General features: G+C 33.8%; 1 protein-coding gene across 8 annotated transcripts in view; it reads right to left on the reverse strand.

The window, feature by feature from the left end:
• Positions 1–27,673, reverse strand: part of LOC118187177 (terminal uridylyltransferase 4-like) — a 150,401-nt gene that overhangs the window by 71,528 nt on the left and 51,200 nt on the right. For 7 of the 8 annotated variants that reach the window (XR_015044449.1, XR_015044450.1, XR_015044451.1 and 4 more), the window contains 5 exons: positions 24,593–24,727; positions 13,105–13,322; positions 11,892–12,020; positions 8,934–9,105; positions 6,883–7,023 (listed from right to left, as the gene is read on the reverse strand). Coding sequence is in view for 5 of the 8 variants with exons in the window: in XM_085827751.1 (XP_085683877.1) it covers positions 6,883–7,023; positions 8,934–9,105; positions 11,892–12,020; positions 13,105–13,322; positions 24,593–24,727 (795 nt within the window). In the remaining 3 variants the exon portion in view is untranslated. The remainder of the gene's footprint in view (positions 1–6,882; positions 7,024–8,933; positions 9,106–11,891; positions 12,021–13,104; positions 13,323–24,592; positions 24,728–27,673) is intronic. The other variant, XM_085827749.1, reaches the window with a different exon arrangement.

Consider the following 27,673-nt stretch of genomic DNA (forward strand, 5'->3'; position numbering starts at 1 on the left):
GGATTTTTTAAAAAATATTTAAATCTTGTAACTGAGTTACTATAAAATGTAAGGGAATAATTCTTTTAATTATACTTATCAGATTTTTTACTCTTAACCCTTTAACTGTCAAGTTATTTTGATGATTTGAGTGCATAAATCATCAATTTTGTTTATTCCAAAAATGAAATATTTGCTTCGCGATGGAATACCTGTGCTGTGCACGAGATTATTTCAGGCATAACAGTTAAAAGGTTAATTTCAACAATACATATTCTAAAACTCTTCTGTATTACTTCCTTAAGTACACATCTCATAGAATCATTATAAATTTACATACATTTAATAATTAGATTTTTTCACAGTAACTTTCACAGGAGTTTATGAATGAATAAATCCTTCATTTCAAATACATTTATAAATAATTTAATAAATATTTACATATTTTTTTAAAGGCAGATAAATGCTTTTTGCAAGCATATGCATAAATATCCACACATATTTCATATTTTTCATTTTCAGCATATGAAAACTTTTAATATCTGTGCATTCACTATATTTTTTGAGTAAAGTAATTTACAATAATTAGCATACACCCAAAAGTTTTACATAAGAAATCTGTATAAATAGAATTTGCATGAAAATTACATGCATTATTTTTAATACCCACTCAAAGAACAGTTTTTTTATCGAAATTCCTCCACGATGACATAACTCCTTTTAGGCATACAGCTCTTGCACGCCTTACTCTATTTAATAAAAAACTTATGTGCCTAATTACAACTTACTCTATTTGATAAAAACTTAACCTGACCTATGTGCCTAATTACAATTATTTTAACATGCATAATTTTATACTTACATTTAGCCATCAAGTTTCAAACTTTTGACTTCAAACACATTTTAGGATACATTTCATTATCAAATTCAAATCATCTAGCAAATATATTTTGGCAGGGCACTCGATACCTCTTTTAACTATTTTACACACTTTAATATTTCTCTGATAATATAATAAATACCCTACTCTCATTTAAACATTAACCGCATTGTCATCAGATTGCAATCTTGATTGCTTTACTCTGCATAATATTGCTTCATCTGTCGGATTCGCAAATGTATCCATCTTCTGTTCCAAACAGTGGTTACAAATCAAGGAAAAGTTAACTTATTCGCATATCCGTGTGTATATTTATTAATCTTGACAAGGATAGAAGCATTTGGTGGTAATTTTATTTTTTAATTAATCCAAATAAGTAAAGCATGTAAGCCCAAAGCGATTATTTTTCAGTTATATAAAAATAAAATGATGAGTTTAAAATGAGCAACTATAAAGCCTCTCTTCTAAAAATTTTTAAAAAGTACATGTTACAATAATATCCGGATGAAAAAAAAAATTTTCTTTTAAAACATTTTGGCGTTTTAAACATAAAATAAAAGTAGCTAATACTCTATCAAGGGTATCGAAAGACGTATACAATTTTAAAGGCACCGTAAGGTATTTTTCATTTTTTAAGCATAACATTTTTGCTGAAATCTACATTTTTGCAGTTTAACAGCTCAGAATTTTATAAAACAAATTCATAATACAAATTGCTGTTAGTTATCAAAAAATAACTAAGATTTGATTTTTGAGTAAATGCCACTAAACTATACAAATTGCTTTTATCCATCACACTACGAATGTTTCTTTTATGCGGAAGTGTCCCATTTTTTGATTTGTATGGAACTGTTGTGTGTCAAAATACTATTGAAGCGCTGTCAAGGGAGCTTCTGTATGTAAACAAAAAACAGCCCATCTGGAGACTGAAGCCTCAGAGCAGTGCTTCACTTGCAGTGCCGGTTTGGCCCCTCCTTTTCTTACCTCCATGGCTGAAAAGTAAAGTCACTGAGCACTGCTAGTTGGACTGGCCACATAAGTATTTTGGTGTTTTTTCCCAAGTGTACAGTGGATGCGAACCAATTTCCCTAAAAATGCTTTACGTGGAGGCAACTCTCAGGCAGATAGCCCTAGTGTGCTTTGCCATAATCAAATTAAATCATCATCTTATCCAGTGTAAACAGGCTTTAATCAAGTCAGTAACTTTCTATGGAAAATAAGAAACAAGTTGAATGCTTCCAAATGAAGTGATTTAAAAATTGTGCTTAGCAATTTTATGCTAAATGTTGGAAAAAATTGCATCATTACATCAAATAAAGCTGTAACATTAATTAAAATTAAACTTTGGAGCAATAAGAATCTATGATTTTGCATCTGGTTATTTGTTTATATTTGTAAAGTTAAAAATAATATGAATACAAAAAATAATAAAACATAAGCCTAACAAACCAGTTTTTCAAAACTTTTGTTCATATTTAGTCTAATTGTGGTCTTTATTTTATGTAGGCACAATATTTTGCATTATGATTATGCTGTATGCTACATACTGTGCAGAAATATATGTAAGAGATCGATGAAGAAAACATACATATTAAAAAAGATCGATGTAGGAAAAAGGTTGGGAATTCCTGGTCTAAAAATAAATACAAAAAATGGTTGTCACTGTGACAAGAGTCTAGCCAATCAATGATAATTGAAAAGCAGCCTTTGGCTGTTCGGCTATGCTCGCTTGGACATGTCAGATATCATCAACAGTTGTTTGAATTTCTCTGTTACTTTACTTACCAATTCAACTGCAAAATAAATATAATAATAAAAAAAAACTGAAAGCTTTCAGATTTTACATGCCCCAAAGGGGCATTTTTTTAAACATTTTCTGTGTTACCTTTATTTGTTAAATATCATGTTCTTTGCACTTAAACCATAAATTTCGATTCAACAGCAATATCAAAAAATAATTTTAAAATGAGCATATCTTTAGAATTTCTGATATACAGTCTCACGCGTTGGAGATAAAAGTGTTTCCGCCCCCCCCACCATACAGTGTTGCCATTGCTCACTTTGAGTTTGTTAATCCAAAATTCATTAAGTGTTACAAAATATGAAATCGATAATAAAACAAATTCTAAATTAGGGCTTTCAGATGCCCATATTCAGTGGAAGATTACGTTATTTAAAATTTGATGGCTGTAGATGCCGTTGTTTTATCACAATGCTAGAAACATACATACATTTATGCAAATTCTACATTACTTTTTCTTTAAATATAACACAGGGCAATAATATTTGGTGGCAACAGTTTGAAAAGTGAATCAACACAGAAAGTAAATCAATGCAAAATGCCAAAACAAAATTAATAGCCCTTCTGAGTTTTGGGCTAAAAATCCTATGAGGGTTTTAAATAATCTTTTAACTTTAACAAAAAGTCATCACTTATGCATAAAACCAAAACTCTGATAGTTGCAGGTAGTAAAAGTAGCATAAATCTGAATTTACAAAGGTAACCAAAAAAGTTCTTGCCATTTCTGATATGACACTGGAAGAGTGAACCTCAGCATAAAAACGCCAAACCTGGTGATGAAGTGCTTAGGATGGGAGTCCAGACATTGACCAAGAGTATAAAAGAGTTTTGCATTGGTACTTCAAACATAACTCACACAGAAACTGATTGAAATGGACGTGTCAAAGGCGCTCATTCAGAGTTGTTTGCTCTATGATTTTAAAGTGGGCCTTGTCAGCAGCAGAATCTAGTGGGCAAATTTGCCAGACCTTTGGGGATGATGCCGTTAACGAATGAACCATTAGGCAATGGCTACAGAAGTTCAGGTTAGGGGATATGTCTCTCAGTGATGCAGTGGCCGGCTCCAAGTGCTGGTCGATGAGGCCCTGAGAGCAGCCATAGAGAGTGACAGTAGCCAAACATGAGGTGAGCTTTCAGGTATCTGATAAAATGATCAGACTCCCTTTGCAGCGCATAGGAATGGCATACAAGCTGAGCAAGTGGGTAACCCTGCACACTGTCCAATGCAAACAAGCAACAGCATGTCGCTGCTTCTTTGCATTGCTTACTCTGCACTGCAATGCATCCATATTTGATCGAATACTCACCAGTGATGAAAATTGGGTCAAATATGACACACCCAGGTGTTCCAGACATTGGTTTATCGCCACGGGACCCTGCGCCTCAAACTGCAAGACCTTCTCTCCACCCATACAAGACCATGCTCTGTATCTGGTGGACTAGTCGCCAAGTGGTGCACTATGAGCTCCTGCCATTGGGCCAAATCATCATGGCCTGATGCATAAAGAGCAACCATTGGTCGATTGTGAGGGTGCACTCCTCCTCTATGACAATGCGAGGCGACTTGTGGCTCGGGAGGCGAGGTACACCATCCAGCGACTGGTCTTTGAGACACTACCCCATCCACCACACTCCCCAGGCCTCACGCCAACAGAATATTACCTTTTCTATTCCCTGGACAACCATCTTCATGAGTAATCCTTCAACAACTGGCCAGACCCCGAAAAGGGTCTCATGGACTTCTTTGCATCCATGACTCCTGAGTTTTACCGCGATGGCATTGTTGACAAAAAGAACTGGATGCCAATGGTGATTACTTTGAGGATTAGCAGTGATTATTATTTGTTTTATGAGTTTTTATTTCCTAACTGTCCAAACTGGCAAGAACCTTTTGGTTACCTTGTAGAAGCATAATCACTGGAGATTACAAAAATGTGGCCTATGTAAGCTGGCTCAAAACTTTAATGGCATATTTTAATGTCAGCTACTAAATAGCAAATGCTGGAATATTAGTTGGCAGAGCTGGATGGTAGAAATAAAACTGCAGGCACAGCTGCCAAAAGTTCTATTTCTAAAACATTCAAAACCCTCACTTTAAATACTCTTTAATATTATTTGCATCCCAGTGAGGGCTAACAGAAAGAAGAATCATAGTAAAGATCGAAATCATAAAAATAGGCAAATGGCCAAAAAGTGATGAAACTCAGCATACAGAGAGAAACAGCAATGAACAATAAGTGACCTTTATTTCGAAATAATATACGTAATACTAAGCGAGAACAGTATCGGCTCAATAGGTTGTAGGACCAACTTGGATGGCGATACCCTAAGCAACATGTCAATGAGACTATGGATGGTGTCTTGAGAAATGGCTCTCCGTTCCCTGTCAACCATTTGCCACAATTCATCTTCTGAATGCGGCAAGGGAAGGGTCTGCAAATAAGTGTCCCATCACATCCCAAGTGTGTTCGATTGGCGAGAGATCAGAAGAGAATGGTGTTCAAGAAAGCATCTGTACACCTTGCACTGCACACTGGCTGATGCAAGCAGTGTGTGGTCAGGCATTATCCTGCTGATAAATGGCAATGGGCACTCCCTGAAGGTACGGTAGTGTCACTGGCCGCAGCACATCATTCATGTAGCATTGGGCCATCATAGTGTCCTGAATACAAACTAGAGGTGACCTTGAATCATACACAGTTGTGCCCCAAACCATGATGCTGTGTTGTTGCACAGTGGTGTGTTCCAAAATTGCTGCCAGGTTGGACCTGACTCCAGATCGAGGCCACACTCGTACGAGGCGTCTATTATTGGAGAAAGAGAAGTGCGACTCATCTGAGGACTTGACCCAGTGCCATTGTATTGTCTACATTGCTCGAACCAGGTACCATTGCAGATGCAGCCATCTATGATGTGGGGTTAATGGTAGTCTTCTGAATGGATGCCACGAGTGTAGGCTGCTAGCCGCCAATCGATGGCAAATGGTTCTGGTCGATATGAGAACATCCAGGGTGTCTTAAACATGTTGCAGAAGTGGTAGGTAGAAGTGGCTTGCAAATGCGTTGATCCACACATGCTGATTCTGCACTGGCACCCCTCGAACTTGCCACTTATCCTTGTTCCAACAATTGTCGCCACAGCTGGTGTACTGCGGATGCACCGAGGTGTCTGTCAGCTGAGATTTGTCATATGGACCAACTTGTCCTTCTGAGTCTGATCACCATGCCCCTCGTAGAATCATTTGTTTGCTAGAACTGCCTCTGTTGATGATGGTATGGCATTCTCTGCTATTAGACATGTTCTCTGAGGCAAGAACAAATTTTCTGTGATGATTCCCCTAGGAGAAATAACGGTATGAAAACTGAACATTCTGCAGGTTCCCTCCTTTACATCTTCTTCAACATGCACTGGAGTGCTGTGCATGTCACACCATTCGCATAACTCAGTAACATGCACCAACCCTGAAATTTGCATAATTTTCCAGCCACTCCTTCTTGATGTTGCATTTTCAATGTCAGGTAGTGTGATTATAGTAATCAGTCAGGCAATAAGCCTACCTATGGAATGTTAGCTGGTAGAACAACCAATTATGTTTATACAAAGACTTTATTCAAACAGACTATGCGAGAGACAATCGATGAGTATTGCAGTGGAGCAATGACGACTGCCAGACTTATGGGCAACATAACTGGTGGATACAATTTTGTTCAAAAAGATTAATACAAGTATGGCTATATTCTGACAGGCATTTCTTAATCTTCTAATTTCTCGTTTTGGTAGTTTAGGTAATTTAGGGAAAATTCAATTCCTAGATTGAGTTAGTTTGCACAATTCAAAAATGACTGAAGCATTAATAATTCAATTTTTTTAATAACTTCTTTCTTTTTTTTCCACTGTTCATAAGATAATTTGCAAATTATGATTTGGAATTTCATGTTAGTTGAAACTTCAAATTTATAAGAATGTAACTAACACAATGCAATTTTTAAAACTGAAAGTTAAAAACCCATCTGAAGTCATAATAAAAAATATGCTACAACTCTTTTCAAATTAAACAAAAATAATAAAAAAATTCCACAGAAAATGATTTAAAGATTGTATAATTAATTACAAATGTAATAAATACAGTCAAAAGCATTAAAATACACATATAAAATGCGAGTATTAATCAGTAGAGATATATTTTCATCTGGTTTAGTAAAAGAAATATTTTGTTTCATACCTTCTGGATTCTCAAAATTGCTTTCTGCCAAACCAGGAGGTAGTGAGAAATAATTATAAAATTTGGTAAAGCAGGATTTTATGAAATTAGCTACATCCAAACTAATAACTGAATCTGCAACATTCTTGTCACTAAATGGATCTGTAATAAAACTAAATTTCTTTATTAAGTGCACATAAAATCTCTATTACTGTTCAATAAATGAAGTCATGTAACATAATTTTTATTATGATTTATGTTTCTGCATACAATAAAAGAATTCTACATACTTTCAGTTTTTAAAGTCAAAAACTTTGCACCAAAGCATACAATGCATAACTATTCATGCCACCACAAGACCAAATATGCAATGACAACATCGTTAATAATTGGAAAGAATAAATATCGGTCAAGCAATTTACCCTCAGGATTTCAATTTCTTTTTTAAAGAATCAGTGTGGATTACAAGATTTGACAATTAACAAATGAGAAAAATGTACCATCACGTTGAAAACTATGTTCAGAAGAGCCACAAAATGAAATTGTGTGTTACTATTACTAAAGCACTGAAACAGCCCTGTGATGATAGACTGTGTTGTGAAATGAAAGGTTTACAGATTGTATGCTGATTCAAAAGTTTGCATTCCTTTACTGACAACTATTTGGCTTATTTAAGTGTGGTGTCAAGAGCTCCTGTTGGTTGAATTCTATCAAATGCAAAAAGGAATAAAATATTAAACAACTATTAAGAGGAGTCTATATTTTTCTTAGTTTCTTATTATTTATTTTGGATTTAATAAAATAGCCCTACTTTTCATAAAGTTGTATACATTCCTGGTGTTGCCACTTTTGTCTCCAATTAGATTTTATGCCTTTACTTTAATTTAGCCAAACTGGACTCCGGAACTACTCTGATATGTGCCCTCAAGTCCCACGCTGCCACATTGCTATCTAAATTTTTTGTCTACATTTCGAACTTTAAGCCTAAAATGTCTCCAAAAACATGGTTTTCGCGAATGCAAAAACCACGTTTTGAACACACAATTTAAGCTAAAAATCCGAAACAAAAAACAAAAAATTTAGATAACAAAACCATAAAGTTTCTAACCAAAATTATTTGACAAGAGTCCATGTACACAGCGATATGTTTTAACTTAAAAAAAATCTACGAATGTCCAATGAACATGCACATAGGCAACGAACGAATCTACGAATTACGCATACCTCGCTTTAATAAATTAACATAACAACAATAAATTTCAAAGAATACCATGTATACAGCATTCTGTTCCAACTTTAAAAAACATCTACGAATTGCACAATTTTAGACAATATGCACTAATCAACAAAATAACTAAAATAAATTTCAAACAATTCAAAAAACAACAACAAAGACAGAAATTCATACTAAAAAAACAAAGAACATAACATTATACAAAATAAGAACAAGAATAAAATAAAATGCACTTACCATGAATTAATGCTTTTTCGAACAGCAGAAATACAAATTTCATACCGGCTTTAACATGCCGCCATGTAATCACTATTGTATTTATATGACAGCCAGACACACCATCCAGAAAATTCATACTATGGTTCAGAAATAAATAAAATAACAAATAATCACAAATCCCTACTTCTATAATGCACAGCCACTAAAAATAATCTCCTAGATCCTCTTTCCACACCTCCAAATATCCACTGCCCCTCAACAGGATGGTCACCACGATATTTCCTTTTGCCGAACTTCAATTGAACAACTTCCACCATTTTATTTCCCCCCCCCCTAGTTTCTCAGACACAGAGCATGACGTGAACCAACAAACTCCAGCGAAAGATTTTTCAATGTCAACAGGGTTGCCGTACAACACGCAATCACGTCAAAAACAAGCGCAGAACACATATCGCCACATTTGGTGAAATTAGGGCATATATCAGAGTTGTACCTGGACTCCCATTAACTGAGAAGTACCAAATAGTTAAGAAAAGTTGCATTACAAAAAAAAAAAAAAAAAAAAAAAAAAAACCTTAAAAAAATACAGAAAATAAATATGCATTTACACTTAAATTACCTTCAATGGCTATCCAAGAGGGTTTCCAAGGTTTTGAACTTTTCAAAACTGGCTGCTTATGAACAACTGATACTACATTGTCTTCCCAATTAAAAGTTCTGTAATACTTTAGGAATTCCAGCCATAACTCACCAACTGCAGCAGTATTTGAATTTTGGTAACTTTCAAGTCCCTGAAAAAAAATCTTGCATTCTCATACATACATACAGGGTGATTCTAAACTGGTTTTACAAATTAAGAGGAATGATAATATCCATCCAGACGAGCAATAATTACCATAGAAGTCCATAGTCAGAGTCGGTCCCATTCCACTCTGAGAGGCAGAAAAGAGGAATATTTGAATTACAACATGAACTTACAACAGTGTTGGGAAAGCAAATGAACAAGACCCAAAGGTTGCACAATTAAACTTATTGTTTAGTGATAAACTCAGAGAAAGTGCTCAGAAAGCCGATCACATGTGTCATTGACAGTTGACATCGGTGAAGGAACGACTGGGACACCCTCTCAAAGATTGTTGGTGTCCCATCAATTTTGTCCGCAGCAACAATGATTCTTGTCACAATATCTTCAGATGGGATCACAAGTGTCTCATATACTAAAGATTTCATGTGCCCCTGAAGAAAAAATTCAGTGCATTCTGGTCAAACGGTCTGGCATGATGCAATGGCCTACCAGGTAATCACCTAGAATACCTGCCCAGATGCTCACGGAACATTTTTGGTGGTGTTGTCTGTCCTGCAGGGATAACCATCTGTGTCCAAAAATTGCACTTTTTGCATGTGGAACAGGTGCATGTGCTCCTCATGCAAAATATGCTACACCACTGACTGAGAAATAAATACCCATTTCGTATGCCACTGCTTACGTACTTGTGGAAGGAACTGCTTAAAATCTAGTCAAAACTCACTCTTCCATTTCTGGGGCTCATGCATTTCACAAACTTCCTGCGTTGCTTTTTGAGTTGGTAAAAGAACGGTTTCTAGCAGTCTTCGATCAACACTAGAAAAGGTTGGATGACTTGGAATCCGACGAGTTGGAAACCACTGTTCGTACAATCTTCGTGCTTCGCTTCCATTCCCTTTTGCTTCACCATATGCAAGTGAATATCTGCCAATTCCTCATACGGGTACTCATGCAAGTGAAAATCTGCCAATTCCTCATACGGGTACTCCGCCTTAGCATTCCCATGTTTCCACCATGCTTTATAATTCACTAAGTTTCGGACCATGTTATCAAGGTAATACTTGAAGTCATGATGTGGTGCCGTTTTCAAGGACACCGTTTGCTGTGATTGGTTTTCTCCGATGCCAACTAAGAGCAAAGTGCTACTTCTTCTCAGTGCAAATTCGGTTAATTCTTGAAAGTCTTAGGAGAGAGCCTCCTTGTTCTTCGTCGATGCACTCTACTTTCGTCTTTTCTGCCTCTCAGAGTGGAATGCTACCCTATGTTCTATGGTAATTATGGATTGTCTGGTTGGGTACTATCGACCCTCTTAATTTGTAAAAACAATTTAGAATTACCCTGTATAAATATTAACAAATAAACAAATGTACGGAAGGATTATCTTTTCAATTGTTCATTTTCAAGTAATTTTCTTATATGGCTTTAATTATCTTTAATAGCTTTTAATTATCATTAACAATTTTTGCACATCCGCTACTATTGGCCATTGCTAAAGCAATTTTTCCATACCGATATAACTTTTAATATTTAATACTTGTAAAATTTTTCTAAAATTTATTTTTTAATTAAATTTTTTTCGAATATTACTTAAAAATTTCGAATTTGTAAATTGGAATTTGACTTCAAACTGTAATTCTTTTACTCTATTAGCTTTCTTAATTTAATTTTAAACACAAGAACTTTAATAGGAGTACTCCCCTTTAATTATAATTTATATAGAGAGGGATACATATACATATAAATTACATAAAATCTTCGGTATTCTATTGTTAAAATAGCCACTATATTTAGTCACCAAAACTGCCCAGTCTGTTATGTGCAAATTTTAAATGTCATCAAAAAGTTATATGGCGGCTAGCTCATAACAAAGAAGTAACAAATCTTCAAGGGAAAAAATTTTGGACTATATACACGTAAACAGGATGCCCAGTAAAGTCATTCAAGTAACTTTTAAATGTGATTCTTGTTAGTAATAACTGTTTCTTCAAAATTTTGCTTCTAATTTAATTAGGTAATGCTCAACGATTTTCTAATTCATACTTTTTTCATAATTTCTAAGATACAGGCATCTTTTAGTTCCTGAGACTTCTAAATTCAGATTATAAAGCAAGGTCATTTTATTATAATAGTAATGCAGTTTGATTCCCAGCGAAGGCGTTGCGTATTTTTCATGACTCCTGCTTCCAAAAATTACCTAATGACTCTACAGTGGCGCCTGAGCTAAAAGGATGTTGGATAATGATTCTCCTCACCCAGGATTTGGCGATTGGGTCCCCTAAAACCCCAGTCGCCCTTTAAAAGGGGAAGTACATAAGGTATTTCTCTCACCTTTTTGGTGTAGTGGCCTGCACGCTGAGCGTGTATTCCAGAGATCCACGGTTTAATTCCCGGCAAAGGTGTTGCATATTTTTCACGACTCCTGCTTCCAAAAATTACCTAATGACTGTACAAGTCATTTGGATGATTTTTTTATTCATATTCTGCATGTTATTCACTATACATAGCACACATTCTCATGAAGGAGTTCATGATTCTTTAAAAGTAAGAAGCCTATTTTCACAATTTCTTAATTATCATACTTGAAACATACATAAAAATGGAAATGTCCAAAGAACATGCATATTTCTGACAGAATTTTAATACAAATTACAAAATCTCAATAAAAGAACTTTGATTTAAGGTGTCAATTATCTAAGAATACAGTTAATTTTAGAATGAAATAATTTCAAAATCACTGATTAAAACCATTTAATTGGAAAAAAAAATATTTACCCAGCCTTTCATAGAAATATCAATAATGGGTAAAATAGGTTGTTCGAGGTGTTGCAGAAAGTGTACTACCAACAAATTAAATGCTACAGGAGGAAGTTTTCCATCTTCAGCTTCATGAATTACACATACCTAAAATGAATTAGGAAATTAGTAGTTGAATTTTAATCAATAGAGTAGAAAAATAAAATATTACAGTTTTACCAGTTTACTAGTATATTTGTTCAAATAAAGAAGAATCAGTATAATAAAAATAAAATTTTTTACATAAAGCATCTGAATGAGAGATTATTTGAACATCTTTACCAGATAAAAATATAAATAATGGCCTAGAAACATAAAAGCAGAAATATTAGAGAAATAAAATATAACTTTATAACCTGGTATGCATTTTTACATTTTTGTACTGGAGACCAAAATAAGTATATAAAATCAATAGTATTTTTCACATTTGAGTCTAAAATTAACAATAACTCAGATCATTTACCTATCAAAGAATAAATGTAATAAAATATTACTGATTTTCATTAAACAAATTTGAAACATTTCATTTGAATATTCATCATTATTTCATAAAAGGAGAAAATAGGAAATCCTTTGAAGATTATTACAGCAAAAAATTGGCGTCTCCAAATGGAAGGCACTTAATTTTTTTTTTTTTTTTTTTTTTTAAATTTACACAAATATTTGTATACATCTGCATTTATATAGGTAGCTGTCTCATACACTTTTATGACAAAAATTTAATATGTATAATTATATATCACTTATCTAAGCAACAGAAGTTAATTAATATCAAAACTTAAACTATAAAAAATTAAATCCCAACATATGGTGGCTCCCTGAAAAATTCTACCAATTCTTAAGGAATTCCCCCAAAATGACCCTCTTGTATAAATATTTACTAGTGTACACTGGTGAACTAGTGTTTCATACATGTACTTTTAAAGGTTCATTCCAAGAATTATATTCTCACATCTTGTTTGTCTACTAACAAGATAAACTTAATGTTTTGTTCTCTTCCTTGACAACTTGCAAGAGATACAAACCACCTGTTTACTCATCAAACAGTAAATGTAAAACAACAAATGTTTAAACACCCAGAGAATTTGATCTGCCTTCTTTATTTCAGCTTCACTATCATTACATTAATAGAAAAGTAGAAGTCAATAGTAGGAAACTGAAATAATTTCTAATTAAGTAATTTAGCAGTTACCTCGGCCCAAATTCTTGTAGCGATAAGCATTGTCTTTATTCTGTGGTCTAAGGAACATACTGCTTTCAATAAGAATGCAATTTTACGAGCATTTTCTCCACTTCTTCCTAAGTACATGATTTCACCTATAACACCAGTGTATGGTTCTATAATACAAATCTTTGACTTTTTCACAGACACTTCCTCTTCAAAAGGCAATACACAATATTTTTTTAGCTCTGTTAAAATATAGAAAGATTCAAAGTTAAAATTGATGTTATAATGTCAAGTATTAATGACATACTACAAAGAATAAGAGTTAACAAAACAACAACAAAAATAAATAAAAATGAAAAAAAAAAATATATAAAACTAATAATTGTTTAAAATTATCATCTTAAAATATATCACTTAATATATTTAATTTTATTGCAATTTAGTACTTTGCAGTTTTCTCTTATTATACTTAAAATTATAAATAATGTGCCTGTAATTATTGTCTTATATAATAATCTATGATACTTATCATTTCTCCTGAGTCATATCTTCTTGACAATAATTTGGAGAGAGGGTTGACAAAACATTCCAAAGACATTTTGATAACCCTCTGTGTTTTCTAACAAGAATGTTTACTTCGTGAAACTATCTTTTAGTATTTTACTGTTTTATGTACTAATACATTCATACCTTTTTATGTATTACTGCAAAAATGCAACTGCAAAAATTTGACTTTTATCAGCACTTTTTTTTTAATGTGTTATTTTATCTTCTGTTTCGCTTTATATTCTTTTGAAGTATATGTTTGAGTTTTCTGAGATACTCTGTAGTAGCAAATAATCTAAATGTATGTACTTATTATTATATTAATACTCACATGAAGAACATAAGCAAATGCACGAACTACAATATTTATGTCACTAGTGTAAAGTTCTACACCAACAGAAAATATACATATTGTTGTAGATTTTGCTCATATAGGGATAATTATAGTGAAGTTATATGTGAAAAAGTTATATTGTTTCCTGCATAATGTAACATGAAAATCTAGAAAAAGGATGTTCTGCTGAAAAATAAGTGTTGAGAAAACATAGTTAGTGAACCAAGAGTTCCTTGAAATTATCAAGAGATGACACACTTGATGGCCGTATAAAATATATTTATTAAGCTTTATTGTGACTTCAATCTTGACCTTATAAGTAAAAACTCTATTAAGATAAGTATATTATTCTGTGTTAATTTTTTGAACTTATATATTAATTATATTATTATTAGTAAAATGTTGTGAGGAATATAATTGTTTTAATATTTTCGAAAATCATATTCATGTTTTCTTATTCAGAAATTAATTTGTGTTGTCCCCCCCCCCAAAAAAAAACCACCAACAGCAGCTTAAGAAAAAATATTCTTGATGTTGCTGTCATGATTCTGCGAGAGAGACACAGCTGGTGAAAAAGAATGCTGGCTGCTAGCTGGCAAAAATTTCAAAAGTTGTAGGCATTCTGTAGAGTTTTGTGTAACCGTAATAAAATGTTTATATCCAGTTCATATCGGTTTGTAGTATTACTTCGTCTTTCATCTGTTCCCTTGCACAGAAGATAACTTCAAAGAGAATCCAAATGCTACCCCAGGTGAATCACAAATTCTTTGTCTCTGTTAGTTTGGAACACTAAATACCTACAATAGGTGAAAGAAAGTGTATTTTTTACCTTGTTTTATATTTGAACCTGCTGAGGTCGGCTAGACTGCATGTCAAATCTAACACATTAGAAATTATTTTAAGTTTAGTCAGAAGCAGCAAATACACATTAGTTTCTGTTTTATTATTTTAATTCTCAGACATTTTTAGCCTAACATTTAAAATAAAGGAACAACATTGAGTAAATGGCTATCTCGCTAATTTAGTAAGATATTGCCAAGCTGGCAGCTGTTTTGCCAACTAATTTTTGTTGCCAAATTCGCCGAGCTTGGCAACCACTTGGTGACATTTTGGTCTGGTCCCTGGATCACTTTAATAGGTATTTTAATTAAATAACTACAATTGATGCTTTGTATAACTGTAACAGTATTCAGCCCTCATACACCTTTCAGTAATTTCAAGAGGCAGAAAATACTAGAAATATATCGGCGGCTGGGTGAAAACTATGTAAGACCAGAGAAAGCATCAATTCCTAAGTCTCGGAGGCTTTATGGAAAGTTCAAAAACTTTGAAGTGCTTCTTTTGATAAAATAAATTTTATTAACCTATCTAGTATTTAAAAAACCTAGAGTGCAATTCTGATTTTTGAGGGCTGGTATATATTTTGTACCAGTGCCCCTCTACAACATTTTTGATGTGCATCTATAGAGATGGGTGATTGAATACAGTCATGTAAGTCTAAAGGCAGATACTTTTAAAATTTCGTTAGAAATTAAAAATTTTTAAAATAAAATTTATGTTTTTTGTGTTTTGATGATTGCACACAGCTAAATATACTTGTGTTAAATATTAACACAAGTTACTACTACATTATACTTGTGTTAAATATTAACAAAATTGTGTTAAAAAGCTTTTGAAAGTGATTTAAATCCAATATTATTGTTTTATGAAATATTTTAGCAAATATGCATGCATAAACCATATCATGTTGCAACTGAACTAGTATAATGTTACAAGGAGATGTTACTCAGCCGAAAAATAAAAAAATTGAAAAATGAAACAACCCAGCTGAAAAATTATGTTGCATTTTTGAAGTTATTATATTTTATGCTTTAGATAATATATAAAAAGAGCATGCTTCATGCTATGATAGCAAGAGTTGCCCCCCCCACACACACACACACTTTCGATTACCAGACCCGTAATGGGCCCTTTTTAATTATTTGTAAATATAGGTTGTAATATATTATTTTGTTCAAGAAGAAAAACAGTTAAAGATTTTATTATTTGTGAATAATAAAAGATAAGGTCAAGATTGAAGTCACAATAAAGCTTAATAAATATATTTTATACGGCCATCAAGTGTGTCATCCTTTTTTCCTTCCAAAGATAAATGTTTTGCACCTAAAAGTGGCCTTAGAAATATTTTTCCTCCTTTCAACAGCTCTGAAGACTAAACCACGTATTTGTATCCTAACCCAGGGAAATAATATTTCTTGATTTTTTTAGTCTCTCATCTGAAATTAACAAAGATGATACCCTAAAGTATAAAAGCATGCTTTCAAATCAGCAGTTTTTCCATTGCACTAAAAAATCGATCTAAAGTGCATTTCTATTTCCGGTACTTTTAAGTGAGCTTCCCCTTTGTGAAGATGGCGTGAAAAATTATTGTCAATCACCTCTTTTCATTTTTGCTGCATTCTAGGATTTTGGACCTTAAAATCTTAATAACAAATTTTGAATTTCTTTATCAATAGAAAAATTCTTTCTACATTCATGTCCATAAATTAAGGATAATGCAAAATCAGGCAAAGGAAGAGTTAGAAGCAAAACAAATTTGACTTATTTGTAAAGCTTATTTATTAAACAAAAAGTAAGGAGCAAAAAAAGATGCTATATGTTTAATATTATTAAAAAAATTAGCGATTTTTTCTTCCCGGAGCAAATTACAAAAAAAAAAAAAAAAAAAAAAAAAAAAAAAAAAAAACCTATTTACAAAAAAACCAATATTACATGGTTGATATGATTGTTAATACATTGTATGTCTCACAGACGATGCAATGCAGTCCGTACAATGGCTAGGCATACTGAGTATCAAATTATTGATCTGATCTTGGGGGATATTACACCACTCAAAAAGCAATGCTCTCCAAAGTTCCGGTAGACATGTAGGAGGAGGTTGACGGGCTGCAACTCGTCGGCCAAGCATGTTCCACATATGCTCTACTGGATTCAAGTTCAGTGAGAATGCTGGCCAGTCCATACGGGTGATATCCTCCGATTGAAGGCATTCGCTTACGATGTTTGCACGGTGAGGACGGGCGTTGTCATCCATAAACACAAATTGTGCGTCCATGGCGCCCCGAAACAAACGTACATGTTGTTCCAGAATGACGTCCCGATAGATTTGGCTTGTCATGGTTCCAACTTGAACATGCAGGTCAGTTCTGGAACCCAGAATAATTCCACCCCAAACGAGCACTCCTGCACCACCGTAACAGTGTCGTTCAATGATGTTTTCTTGGTGGTAACGGGTACCTGGAGCTCTCCATATGAAAGTCCGGCGAGAATCAGACTGCAAGCTAAACCTGAACTCGTCGGAAAACATCACACAAGCCCACTGTTGCGTGTCCACAATGCATGCTCTCTACTCCAGGCTAACCGCAGGCGACAGTGAGTTGCAGTAAGTGGAACGCATCTGACAGGTCTACGAGCATATAGACCAATCTGCCCTAAGCGTCTGTGCACGGTCTACCTTGAAATTATCGTAACAGTGGCTGACGAGACAGGTCTGAGGCTGTGCTCCGCCTGTTTTTTTTGGCAATAACTGCCAAATACCGGTCCTCATTCGGCATTGTAACTCTGGGGCGACCTGTGCTGTAACGTCTACTCACATTACCATCATCTTGGAATCATTGCCAAAGCCTGGAGATCACACTCTATGCAATTCCAAGTTCGTCTGATACTTCCAATTGGGTACGCCCACATTCCAGACGGCCGATAATTCTACCACGTAAAAAATCATCCTGATGCGTCCTTTGTGTCATAACTATTCGGTTATTGCACTGAAATGCTTATAAAGCGCCTGCGAACAGTTTTATTTCTTTGCCTGTATTCCTTATATATCACTCTCTTACACTCTCGTCATTGTGACGTACCATCGGTGTCATCTGGTTACTTCCAGAAATTTGCATATGATTCTTGAAGATGTGTGTAGTGATTTTACAGGTGATATATTTATTTTAGAGTTCGATTTCCGCATACTCCGAATTATCCTTAATTCATGGACATGAGTGTATAATACCTGTCCATGTGATGAGACTGGAAGCATTTTTGATATTTTCTATGCTTGTGTCTAGTGAAAAGTAGCCAAAATAAAGGGAAGATAAACACGTTAAGAAAAATATTCTAGTGTAAGAAGTAAGGCATGCAGATATTATGTTTTCATTGTTCTTCCAAACGTTCTTCAAAAAGTAAGAAATTCATCGCAAACTTCCTGTAAATTACATCCATTACATGTTAATACAATGGAGACATTTTTCATTTTGTCACATTTTCCTGGAATGTTCTAGAAACATAGGTCTATAAATCTTGAGTTCAAATCCTTCTAAACTTTCCTATGTGCAATGTCTAAAATCCTAAAAAAATTAACCCTACCTGTAATAGCAAAAAGGCAGAAATATTTTGAAAAAAGAGGAGAAAAAGTGTCAAATTAATTTTATAGAGAAAGCTGATGCATATATATGAGAAATTACACAGAAAAGACTTTCATCACGAAAAAATTAAAGACATTTTTAATTAATTACAAGGCTATTTTGCTTTTGCTAAGAACTGTTTCATAAATTGTGCCTTATGGCATTATACCTTGTTTATTTAGCAATGTTACAAAGTTGTTTTTTTTTAAAAAAAAGGTCGAAAAGTTCCCAGATCTCGGAACTGAAAATTTTCCAGAAATTTATCTTAAAATCATCAAAATGTTGATAAATTTGAAAATTTAGATAAATTTAATAAAAGAATTTACATCCCCAAAAGCAAAACATTGTTTAAGAGCTCTTCATTAAAAAAAATGAAATAATTTCAAAATGCTTATGTTTCACTTCTTGCTCAGAAACTTGAAATAAAAACAAATTATAACCCATAAACTTATTCACCCATTCAAAAGATAACCATATTTACCAGTAAATTGCCAAAAATATTATTCTAAAATGGTAATTCACACTTAAAATGGCAGTCGTAAAAGCAGATAGAAATTTCAGATGATTAAAATTAAGGACCTTCTGCCGAGTTTGGACTTTTAAGGACTAAAAATTGATTCTAAAAAAAAACCTAAGGACTCTTAAGGACTGTACAAACCCTGTAAATAGCGAATTGAAATACTTAAAATCTCAATCTTTTAATTCTTAGCAACTTCGCTGTTACTTTCTTCACTATCGATGATGAACATTTTCTGGCTTCTATACTATACTACAAAATTTGCCGTTCACTGATTAACTGATAATTATAGCATTATTACTGCAATGAAGACTTCAGTTATATCATTTTCATTCAGCATTTATTAACATTTCTGCAAAATTTCCATTAATCAGAAGATTTTGCAATTCATTTCCATTAAAGTCACACCACTCAGCAATGTTTTTTATTTTGTGTATTTCCTTGGTATCAGCCATCAGAATGGTTTGGGCTTCTTTCCTGATATAATCACATTTTCTCTAGCTAATTATTATTTATTTTAAATTAAAATAGATTTTACAATTAGCCTGAAGATGAACTATGCTATGTTTTCAATAAAAACATTCTGCAGAGAGAAAGATTGTTCTTGAACCCACACCATGTGAAATTAAAATGTAACTTAAAGCAGAAATGGCAACATTTTTTGCATTTAAAACCATCCCATAGATTTTACTCCTTGTTAACTAATTGATGACTGAAGCATTGCCACTGGAATGGAACTTCAGTTATGTCATCTTTCAACATTTCTTCTTACATTCCATTAAAAAATTTTGCTTTTTATTTGCAAAATCTGAAGGATTTTAAATTTGAGGCTATCATCATTATAAAAAAAGTCTAACAACTGCCTATAAATAATGCCAATTCTCTCATGCTCTACTGCAGTGTTCCACACAACAGACATTACATTAATATATTTCAAGATTTTTTTGGATAGCTTTATTGTTGCACTGACTTTAAAACAGCTTTTTATTACTGCATTTCAGTGCAAGCAAAATTTTTATATCCATAGGATGACTGATGGATGCACAATTTCAAGGAATGGGTAATATGAAGACATTATTTCTCTAATTTTAATAAAATTTTTTAATATTAAATGGAACAAAATAATAAGCTGCATCAAATAAGAAAATTATCGAGGAGTACATTTTGCAATGCTAGCTGAGCTTAAGTTCAATAGAATCTAACTCCTTCTTCCCTACTAGACTAACAAGAGAAAACCAGTATGTGCAACATTTCACTCCAAACAAACATGGGTTTTTAGGTTTCAATGTTCAAAGGGCTAGTTACCATAGAAAAACGTTGTTCTCCTTCAACCACTTAAGGGCCAAAAATGTGGTTCACTACTTGACAGCTGTTTTTAAAAGAGAAATAATAAGCAGTATGTCTCAATACTGTCATGGATAATGATGTTTCACGGGAAAAATATTCCAGTTAATCAGAAGAAAAATTATTTATGGCAGTCTCGTTTTTTTCTTAAGTATCATTCTCCACACCTACACTTTGTGTGTGTGTGGGAGGGGGGAAGAAAATAATGCCAAGCATTTAAAATATATATATATATATATATATATGAGATTGGAATAATAGACCTTTTGATTTTTAGACACCTGGATTTCAGGCTTTGCACTGTTTTACCAAAAGTGCCAAAAACAGGGCTGTGGAGTCGGTAGGGAAAATTACCGTCTCCAACTCCTGGAATTTTAAAGACTCTGACTCCCTCATATATATATATATATATATGTAAACATATACATATATATATATATGTAAACATATACACATGGGTTACAGCTTACTTTTTTAATATAAAAGGAGTAATAGATGGTAAAGAAAAAAAATTTGATGGCATAGCAAATTATTTATATTAATTAGAATTTATTATGAAATGGAAAAACTGGCATTAGTTATTTCTAAGAAACAGTGTAGCTTCAAGATCGTCTTTGTTGGAGGGCCATAGATCCGATTTTATAAACTTCAAAACTGAGAAGAGTCTTTCCACACTAACTTGAGTAGGAGAAAGAGCTGTTACTGTTAGGGCTACTTCTTTTAACTTTTTTCTTCTTTTAACTCTAAGTTGTAAAAAAAGTGAGTGAGTGAGCACCACCAAGAAAGACCACTGACCTGGCCTTAGCCTTACAGTGTGTTATCTTCCTGGCAAAAACCATCTACTCTCTACTCCACCCTGCTCCGGGAACACAGCCGAATAGAAGGCTTAGAGCCTCATAAAGTCTACATGTAAGCTTGGATGTTGTTGTTCAGGGAACGAGTATTCTGTTAGGAACTACTTAAAATTACGAAAGGAGTACTAGCAGCTTCAGCACTCATTGATCTATCCAGGACCATTATCACAGTGAGAGTTGCTAATATAACTGACAAGGCAAGAGTTATTAAAAAAGGTACAGTTGTTTCAGCACGAACTCCAGCAACCATTGTTGAATGAAAGAGTAACATTCCAGAATCCATGTCTTCGGAGAGCATCAGAATTATTGCAGAATGCGCAATTAAACGATGAAGAGAGGAATGCTGCCGAACGTGTCATTCAAGATCAAGATGTTTTCTCCCGCTCGTCTTCTGCCTGTGGTTGAACCAGTTTCACGCAACATACAACCAATACTGGTGATCATCCACCAACCAAGCAACATTCAAGACATCTACCGGTTGCAAACCAGGAAAAGGTAAGAACACTTTTAAAGGACATGCAAGAAAGCAATGTCATCGAGCCTTCAACAATTCCCTGGACATCTCCCCTAGTCCTCGTCAGAAAGGAAGACAGTTCGACTAGAATTTGCATTGTATATCGCTGGTTGAATGAGGTTATGGAAAAAGACAGCTACCCTCTTTCTAGAAAGACGACATTTTGGACACACTTTTCGGGAAGCAGATGGTTTTCCACACTTGATCTAAACAGTGGCTATTGGCAAGTAGAAATACATAATGATGACCGAGGAAAGACAGCATTTACTACTAGCTACCACTATTTTTACTGACTCACAGCAGTGCTGTCCACGAGACTATTTGCTATTCCCCATCTCAGATGCTCTTTTGCCGTGATCTTCGTCTGCCTTGAGATCTATTGTTTGGTCGCTCTCTGGATGCACCTCCATCGCCATGGAATACATGCAAGATCTCCAGGCCCGGTTTGAAGTGATGCACAATTTTGCACAAGAGCGAGTCGACATGGTGACAGAGAAGATGAAGACCCGATACGACACAAGAGCTATTGGACATTGATTCAATAAAGGCGAGAAGGTGTGGTTGTGGAATCAGACTCGATGGAAAGGACTGTGTTCTAAACTGAGTCCTTACACAGTCCTAAACAGGCTGAACAACGTCGTGGTTTGGATCTGTCATCGAACTCTAAGCCTAAAGTCGTTTATTACGACAGGTTAGCTCTTTACTATGGCCATAGTACGTAGTGTATATAATATTAGATAGTATAAGTCCATGGTCCTTTTTGTTTCTAATTTTGTATTTGTAATGCAATGTTTATTATTGCATTTTTACTTTAGTTGTAAGTAGTTGTTGGATTTCTATCTAGGAAATTGTACTGCCCCAAGCGTGCAGTCCTTGGAAAGGCGGCAGTGTTATGGTTTTTGTATCTAGTTGTCTATTTTTAGTTTAATTGTAGTCAAAATTGTTTCTTTTTTCCATGCAATGCTGCCAGCAATGAGTTTTAAAAGAAAGCTACTCCGAAAAAGTAAAAATATGGGAGCATACACATTTAATATTTAATAAATAGATATCTCGTAATTGTACTCTTTTGCATTCCTGAAAAATCGAGAAAATACCAGAATGTTCTCATACATGATTAAAAAGCTTATAAAAGCTGGAGGAAAACATATCAGTTCAGTTGTTTACTTAGTGCTGTTACTGATTGTAGCGAATTCGTGGCGAGATCGGATTAGCTTTCTCTGTTTTGAATTGAGTTCTATTTACATTATAGATGTTTAAAATATAACTACTGGGTGATACTTGTGTTATTGTACAAATACCTCTGAGAAAATTTCAGCATTTTGTTTAATTTCTTGGGATAAGAATAAATTTTATTATCTTTTTATCAACTTGTGCATTCAATCATTACACACCCATATGCAAGAAATAGTATGTATGATTCTCGCACTGTGATAAAAAAACAGTATATAGAGCCATCAAATTTTGAATTACATACGTCTCCACACAAATATGAACGTTTGAAGGACCAAATTTAGAATTTGTTTTATTATCTATTTCATATTTTGTAAAGCATTTATGAGTTTTTGATTAATAAACTCAACAATTTCAAAGCAAGCAATAGCAACACTGTACGGGTGGGGGGGGAGACATTTTTATCTCCAGCGTGCAAGACTGTGTATCGGAAATTCTAAAGATGCTCTTTTTAACACTTTTTTATTGCTGTTGAATTGAATTTTATGGTGAGAAGAACATGATATTTAATAAATAAAGGTAACACACAAAATGTTAAAAAACGCCTTTTTGGGCATAATATAAAATCTGAAATTTCCCAGTTTTTTTAAAAAAATATATTTTCTCTTCACCAAGACCATAAATATATAAAACTTATAAAGAATAATCTGTTTTTGTTTCATCTGAAATTGGGAACTTCAGAAGATGCCAAGAATGTTGCCACCTAGACAATAATAGTTACTTTCTTGCTGCGATGTGATGAACATATGGTTAGGTCTTTAAAACCGCATGTGATAAAAAGTTTTTGGATTTGCTCTTACATACTTGCGATTTATAAATTTTTTACAGGTCTTTGGAATTTGCCAAAGAGTTCAAAAGAAGTGAATGGCTTCCTTCAAAACTGTAAAAAATATTGCCCAAAATTTACAAAAGTTTCAACTGCCATATAAAAATATTAAGAATTAGTAGATTATAGCAAAGCATGTTAGAACTATCATTCTAAGGAAAGAAATGTCTTTGTTGAGGACCTTCTAAGAAAAACTGGCTTGTATTCACATCAAATATGAAGAAACCATAAAAACACTCATGCAGTCAGCCTATTTTTCAGGCAACAAGTTAACTGCCATTATTCAGTGATCTTATCCACTTGGACAATGATGGACAACCATACAATGGAATAACACATTACAGAAGAAAACATGCTGTGCAGTTCCACAATGCCATTTTGAAAAGACAGACTGTGCAAATGACAATAAGAAATTTATTTGAAAGAAAATGAGTATTAGAATAACAGGATTCATTTAAACTGTTAGAGCAAAGAGCTAGTTTAGGCGGGAAAATTCTTTTAATTATTGTTACACAAAGATGTGAGAATCTCTTAAAGACCCGAATTCAAGAAAATCTGGGATTTTTTCCCTTTATTTTAATTCATTGATTACAACAATACATGAATAGATTATTTGTCAAAGGGAAAGGACATTCTCATGGACTTCCTAAGGGAAAAAGGCTTGTATTCATGTTATGATTGGGAAACATCACAAAAAGTGTCCTTTACATTACATCTATGAAGTATGCATCATGTTTTAAATATCAAGTGATATACATTGGAAAGGAGAAATTTTATTTATTAATAATAATGTGAGTTCAGTAAAATAATATTTATAAACAATTTCAAGCATTTATTAAAAATTATTCATGATATAAATTAAAAAATTAAAACTACCTTTCAGGCAGTATTACCTTTAGAGAGGCACTTTTGAATTTCAAGCAAAAATGAATTTTTTACAATAGAATCTGTTGCCAAAGCAAGATTTAAATTAGATGTACTAACAGCAAGATCAGAACAGTATGATCCGTACAAAACGATACAGTTTCCTATAATGAGAAACTTCAATTAAAATTTCGTTACATGAAAAACAAGCAAATTTAGACTGTAAATACAGTATTGTAATATATACAGATAAATGATAGAAATACATAAAGTACAACTGCAACTTTAATATAATCCCTTAAATCTCCTTAATTTGACAAATTTAACCATTCTATTCTTAACTGCTAAATAATAAATCTCTATGTATTGCTTCATTTCAAAATAAATTCATGCCATATGATTCTTATGTAAGGCTATTGACAAATACTTATACAATGCTTTAGTCAATAATAGTATTAAAATTTGCAAACAAAATGAAATGGAAACAAAACTGAATCTGTTTTAACTTAAGCATCTCACAGAAACTGTCACTCTTCTCTAACTTGTTGCTCTACTAACATGTCACTGATTACCAATTTCCCATCGAAATTAATAATTATAAAGATATAAAAAAGACACAAATGTGAATAAAAAAAAAACATACTTTTTGTGCTAATTTAGGAGTGTCAGTATCAAAAATAGAAATGCTCACATAGCCACAATTGCGTCAACTTTTCTGTGAATGGGCTTTTATCACTAACAACTACATCATCAACTTGATTACAGTCATGACTTTTCTACATCTATGTAACAACTAATTTTGATCAAAGAAAAGTATGTGTCAACATATTAACAGGACAGCAAGTGAAGGGAAAATGCCCAGATTCTAGTTAGAATGTAGCATTCCTTTAGTGGTTTTAAGTCCTTTAGTATATGTCATCTATTAAACACTTCAGATTTATCTTATCCTCTTTATCTTGTGATTATCTTCATTTGTATCCTCATTCTCTTTCACTACTGCCCAAGTAGTAAAGTCCCTAAGCTAGTAGTTTGGTCCAGGGTTTGAATCCCAGTGAACGGGATGGGCATTTCAGTGGTTTTCCCCATGTAGGATGTGTATACGAGCCAGTTTCCCTTAGAATGTTCTCCTGCCCTCAGGCAGCTATCCCTTGAGTGCTTTGCCATAATCAAATACACCTAAACCAAAATCTCTCTCACTAGTACAGTAAAATGTCCCCATCTCTTTAAAGTTACCAGTTTTTACACAGCCCTATCTATTTTCCGATATCACCATCAATAACTTCACAGCTTAAAATTTTCCTCAATAAGGCTACTTATGCCACAAATTTCTGTCTTTCCTTGGCTTTTTTAAAACTTGTAGAGTCATAAGGTTACTCTGAAGCAGGAGACTTGAAAAGTGCGCAATGCCTTCACTGAAACTCAAACCTCGAACATGCTTCCAATTACATCACAAAGACATTTGTAGAGTTGCCAACTCTCCCGCCAACCTGATTTACAATATATTTCTCCCGACTTTTTCTTATTCTTAAAATTTCTCACGGTTGTTATGGAACTTGGCTTAATACTTCGTTATATGAAGAAAAAAAAAAAGTGATTTTGGACGTCTGAAAGCAATTGAATTTTCTCTAGATTATATCTAAAACAAAACCGTACGAATCAGATGAGAATTTCTGCTTTGTGAGTGAGAGCATATGTATCCAGAAACGTCGCTCTTAAATGGGCATCGAGCTCCACTGCGTGTCATCTGGCATATATTAGACAATGAGCAGCACAAAGCAAGCTCAAGGCTGTTATTTGGATGTTCTTTAGTTATTTCGTTCATTTTGTCCTGAGTTGTGTGAGTATTTCTGCTTTGTGAGTGAGAGCATATGTATCCAGAAACGTCGTTCTTAAATGGGCATCGAGCTCCACTGCGTGTCATCTGGCATATATTAGACAATGAGCAGCACAAAGCAAGCTCAAGGCTGTTATTTGGATGTTCTTTAGTTATTTCGTTCATTTTGTCCTGAGTTGTGTGAGTACACGTGCCTTAGGGAAATAGTTTTAGAAATTATCATCTTTTCTTATGTCTGCGAGAAAGGTGAAATACTCGTGTATGTTTAAAAAATCGTACACAGTTGACTTTCCTTCCATTATTTCCTCAAGGAAATGTAATCAATTTGCGATGTGTACTGTCTGTCATTGTGATTTTTTGATTTCGCATGGTGGAAGGGCGGATGTTCTCAAACATGCGCGTACACAAAAACACAAGGACAACATGAGTTGTTTTGAAAAAAAAAATGACCCCACTTTAGAAGGACATTCGACAGGCTTTAACATAGCACAGCTAAGTATTAAAAGAAAATGCAGTCCCTCTGGATAATTGCTTAGCACTTGGTGCCGATAATGCACCAGTAATGGTAGGCTTGAAGACTGGTGTTGCAGGCATCTTAACTGTTTGAGTTCGGCGAAGCGTTATTGAGCTTCACTTGTCGTATGCAAAAATACGGCGCCGCACGATAGCGCTTCTCTTGTTTTGTATCGAGAATGCAAATGCTGCTGTTGGTTAGTATACTTTATGCAATTAATGAGAGCAGTTGTAGTGATATCAGTAGCAGTTGTTTTATAGGAATTGGAAATTGTTTTCATTTTTTTTACCAAGTGTTATACTGATAATTACGAAATAACCAAGTCAAGTTCTGATTCATTTGAAAGTGACTATGTTACGAGAAGTGATAATGAAGAGTATGACATCATCATTCGTTCTAAGAGATTACGAGTTATTAATGACAACAGTGCTGATGATGAAGTAACTGCAAGTACCTCCGATGATGATATTATTGATGAGTTTTTACCCATGGATACAATTTTTTCGAACGAATCGAATACTTTTTCTGAAGTACCTGGACCAAAGCATGCCCCTCCTCCTGATGCGAAACCAATTGAATATTTCAATAATTTTTTTTTTCAATTTTCAATAATCTTTTTTCAAGTATACTAACGAACAGCAGCATCTTCGCATTCTTGATACAAAACAAGAGAAGCGCTATCGCGCTGTGCCGTATTTTTGGCATACAACAAGTGAAGCGCACGCCGGACTCAAACGGTTAAGAAAGGAAAATTCAGATTTG

Source organism: Stegodyphus dumicola, chromosome 12, assembly GCF_044657685.1.
Source record: "Stegodyphus dumicola isolate Sdum_Otavi_A_Nest chromosome 12, ASM4465768v1".
Lineage (NCBI taxonomy): Eukaryota > Metazoa > Arthropoda > Arachnida > Araneae > Eresidae > Stegodyphus > Stegodyphus dumicola.